The 5,000-nt window shown below is 34.3% G+C and overlaps 1 protein-coding gene across 1 annotated transcript in view; it reads right to left on the bottom strand.

The window, feature by feature from the left end:
• Window positions 1-412: 412 nt before the first annotated feature.
• Window positions 413-5,000, bottom strand: part of LOC105322459 (transcriptional regulator ERG homolog) — a 6,467-nt gene continuing 1,879 nt past the window's right edge. Inside the window, exon 4 of the mRNA XM_011421192.4 lies at window positions 413-2,403. Coding sequence (XP_011419494.1) covers window positions 1,883-2,403 — 521 coding nt within the window. The 3' untranslated portion in view covers window positions 413-1,882. The remainder of the gene's footprint in view (window positions 2,404-5,000) is intronic.

Raw genomic sequence — 5,000 nt, 5'->3', positions numbered from 1 at the left:
TTCAGCGGACCCATACATTCAGAATATTTCTAATGCAAATATATGGAGATAGAGAATAATTCTGCATAAAGTTGTCAAGGAATCTTTTTCTCATTCTCCGAGAGCTTTTGCTACACAAGTCGATCGCAAACAGGCAAAAATGAAAATAAGAAATTTGTTTTATACAAGTAATAAGATAAACTTTAAAACACGCACTATTATTCTTTTGGAAACTCAATCAATATTTTTTTGGGTTTTTGAGATTACAAGTACATTAAGATAAATGTAGTGTTTTCTAGATTTTGTTTGCTTATCATAAGGCACTGTGCGTTAGTTATATACATATTAAGGTAGAGGTTTATATCAAAACCTTACCTATTACTTTGTGATCTTTTCTTCTAAAATTTCTACTCACCAAAATATCACAATAAAAAAAGTTCACAAAATAGTTTTATTTCAAATGAAAATATATCTGCAATACATATCACATGTAAGATTACATAATTTTAATATGTAGATAAAATCGAAAATAAATAAATAATCTCTATCAAAAAAACTTGCTTTCAAAAATTTAATCTATGCCAGACACGTGTCTAAATCGTTTCTTTTTTTGCATTTGTAACAATTCGGGATTTAGAAGATTTTCCCAACCAATTTCGACAAACTAGTTCAATTAACTTTTAATCAATTTTCAATATAATTGAAAGTAAACGTGTTTCTTGGCTAGCACTGAAATAAAGAAATAAAGAATTTATAATTGATTTTTCGAATCAAATCCAATAGCATTTCAATATGGCGTAACGCACGCCTTTTTTTCAATAAAATACATTTCTTCAGATGTTCTGAACCCTTACAAAAACGCACATGCAGCGCACGCGCGAATTAAATAACAAAAGATTAAGCACCCATTGCCTTATACATTAAGGGTTAGGAATATATTTACATTTCATCATTATTGCCAATTTTGGCGGGAATCTTATTAGCCATCTTGAAACGGTCGTCTGCTTTTCAGCAATCAAGTCGATAGTCTGCAGGTGACGGATGAGAAGGAATGATGCCTCTAATAATGGCTATCATCATTAAATATTTGCCCCAGCGTCCATTGGCGAAAAGTATTCATTAATATGCACGCTTGTCTTTGAAAACAAGTTTATTGTCACGATAACAGAGCCTCGTAATCAATACACAATCCGAAGGGACCGTTTAGTACCAAAGATGGAGCCAATCGAGCAAGGGTTCGACACAAAAGCTTAGCTCTGATACAGTTCTTCAATCATCACTTGCCGCCTTTTAATGTTCTCGTCCTATCTAGAAATCTAATTCAAGGCACTTAGATCATGATTGCAATCAAAATCCTTCCCAAGTCTAGTCACATGAACCGACTAAGTCAATATTGTCTTCTTTTCCCTTTTGCTCCTGCCAAATCCAATTTTGTTCCTGTCAAGAATTCTTTCACCGCATCAGACTTTATCGCGAGGGAAGAAATTATCGGCGAATCCAATTGTGAAGTACATTTCCTTCCGATGGATGTCCCAAGAAAACTTTGGCTGAAAATGACTTCCGAAACATTCCCAAAGTATTGCCAGCAATTGTACGCTCGATACAGTAAGCAAGTCCATTACTATATCCATTCTCATATAAAAATCTATTACAAGATGCTGACAATTCTGAAGTCCTGATTTACGACAACAACCGATCAACGCCAACTTCCGGAAGACTAAAACAACGTCTTGGGTTCTTCTTACAGAAACTGGTCCAGAAATCTAGAAATGATCTAACCTTATAACTCATTCCGCTGATGAATTCCAACGAGAAAATCTATTTTCTCTTCTCAGCACAAAAGAACGTGCTTTGAAAAACTACACACAATGTTTTCCAAACAATGTGACTATAACATAGTTGGTCATGTGTAATACGATCCTAAATGTGAGGTCATGTGACTAGGGTGGGTCATGTGGTGATTTGGAATGTTCGGATACATGGAGTGATTCGTCTGAGACCAATAACCTGAGTGACTTCCGAAAATACCCGTAGTGGGTGGCATTGGGGAGTGTGCATTCATGAAATTGAACTTTGAACTGTGGTGATAGGCCGGCATGAAAAAGTCCTGTTGGTATTTGTAGGCTGTAGGATCGGCAGCAGGCTGCATGGCTTGTGCCAAACCCGCGAAATCAAACTTGTAGGCGTAACGTTTGCCGTGCACTTTCGTCATTATGTTTTTGTCATAATAGTAGCGGAGAGCACGACTGAGTTTGTCGTAGTTCATGTTGGGCTTGGACTTCCGCTCGCCCCATCGGCGAGCCACCTCATCCGGGTCAACTAATTTGAATTCTCCATTGGTTCCCTCCCACGTGATGTAGTTTGAGTTGCTACTGTCTGATAGGAGTTCTAAAAGGAACTGCCACAACTGTATTTGACCACTACCTGCAATCAAAATATATACATATATACATCATAAACAAAACGGCCCTTTTAAAAAAAAAAAAAGAACAACTTATTATTCTTTTATTTTAATGAAAAACATTTCTAATTTATTCTAGTGCGAAATTAACAAACTACCGTTTTGGATGTTGTAGTTGTTTGTTTGGATTTTTATTTCTTATAAATTCTATTTTAATATGCTTAAATTTGTAAAGCAATCTATATAAATCCCCGGTTCAAAACAGATCTCTATGATATAAATTCTATTCAAAAAACGCATTGAAGCTTGAATTTCAAAATTAGTAATCCATTTGTATTTAAAATCAAGTCATAAAGAACGATTAGACAGTGAATAGGAAAACTTTGCAGCCATACGATATTTTATGCAAAACAGTTGTTATCTTTCACCGAATTAGAAATTAATGCCATTCCGAAGAAGACGCTGTTCTGTTGAATGCCTGAATATTGAAGATGATTCGTTAGATTGCCAGGTTATCTCGTTATGATTTGAAAGAACACTCGATTGTAACAAAAGGGCGCTCAGATACAGTACTACACAATTCCACAAAAAGTCCTTGCCTTTCCCGATTCAGTTCTGAAAACTTGTTTTTGACATGAAAAGCCCATTTATCCCATTGAGATCGAAACCCGGGCGCGTGATGGACGGAGTGAAAAGCAATATTAGGTATATTGATCTTTAATTGAAAGTACCTGTACAGCCCTTAATCGAATCGGATAAAAACGAACAATTAACAAGAAAATTCCAACTTGTCTAATGTAAGTGGTATTTTCTAAAACAAACGGCAGATGTTCGACTAAGTTACTTAATCTTTGGGACACTTTTTTCTCGCCAACTTCAGCAGCAAATATTTCCTTGTCCGTGTGGTAAGTAGGGCAGTTAGGAATTTTGCTGTCGACAATTCTATAATTTTCTGATAATAGACCGATAATTTGAGTGTATTTCTAACTTTTATAAAGAACGCGCTGGAAATGAAATCAGGAAATTATTTACACATAATGGACCGGGTATTAAAGATGCCACGGCTTCATTATAACGCAATATCGCAACGATTTTTTACCGTGTTGCAGGTCAAAAACTTCACGGAATAATTGACTGCAACCGGTTGCTTCCAGCTGTTAAGCCCAAGAAACATATCGACTATTTCATTAGACATCGCTGCATCAAATTACATGTATTTTGATAATTTTAGACCGTTTTCTCCATTAAGACCACAGGCTGTCTCGCTTCTCTATTCCTTGTAATACATCTGGGTATGTGTTGGAAATTGAGTCGAATACCCAGTACCCTTAGTATAAACAGCACGATAAACATAACATTGAACTGGACTACTTTCTTTGTGAGTAGACAGATTTTCTACCCAGTTGCAAGGAAACTATGCATGTTAGCGTAAAAGATCTAATAAGAACGTGATATCCTTTGGGTATCTGTATTTTTACGAATGTAAAATAACAAAACGGAGAGTTGAATGAATCATGTAATGATTACGGCAATAATCCCGCATCCGGTTGGGATAATTAGAAGTGATCCCCCGGCAAATAAGTAAAGGCCACTTAGTCAGAACTTATGGGATTAGAATATGAATGAAATGGTACTTAAAGTGCAGAATATGGAGACAAGGAGATGTGTATTTGCTCAGATAATATTAATTACAAATTCAAAGTGAATATTTTTAACTCTCGGTCTAATTTTGATCGGTTTTCGTGAAAACCACATGCAGTATAACGCCTACTTTGAAATTAATCGGTTCTTGGGAAAGTCTGATAATTTTTTTTTAACATTCCAATTGCTAGAAACAATAATTTACGCATCACCGAAGTCATTTAAAATAAATTGATCAAAATATAACAAATCCTAAAATTGCACACATTAAATTAAATCCTTCAAATATAATGTCAAAATTAATTAACCTATTTCTAATGGAAGTCAGAGAATGCAATAAAAAATATGCGATTGATAAAAATATAAATAATACCATAATTTTCAGAAATATCTTGATAATACCTGTATTGGCGATAATTAATGTACCATTTGTGAAATCATATCCATTCTTAGGAACTACTTTGAGCGGTTCATAAACTCCCAGAGGTCTTTATTTACTTAGGAACAAGTAAATACTAGCTGTGTGTTATTGTTATTGGGACACAGGTGCTTTAAGTGTTGACCGAGCTTTGATTCCTAGATAAACATTATGTTTGACAACACCAAAGTGCCAATATTTCCTGATAAAAGGTACAATTTTTCAGGTGAAAGTAACTTAATTGTCAGCTTAAATCAAGACAACAGTTTTTAAATACTTTGGAATTGTTACTACTTTTTCATTCTGTTGCGAGTTATGTATAATAAAATGGTTTGAACGAATTTCTTTCCTTTGTGCTCATTTTTTTTTTCGCGAATGATAAATAAATCATTTTCCAATAAGTTTGTGTTATTAAAATTATGCAATGAACAATTTAATTTATAAGATTTACCTGGTACGTTCTTCTGCGAGTTTTCAGACTTCTTTATGCTTTATATTATGATATATTTATATATTTAAAATACCTTACAATATTGTGTGAAATTTAATTATTTCTAGATT

Source organism: Magallana gigas, chromosome 3 (genome assembly GCF_963853765.1).
Source record: "Magallana gigas chromosome 3, xbMagGiga1.1, whole genome shotgun sequence".
Taxonomy (NCBI): domain Eukaryota; kingdom Metazoa; phylum Mollusca; class Bivalvia; order Ostreida; family Ostreidae; genus Magallana; species Magallana gigas.
The sequence above is the reverse complement of the archived record's forward strand: the minus strand, read 5'-3'. Positions and strand labels throughout refer to the sequence as shown.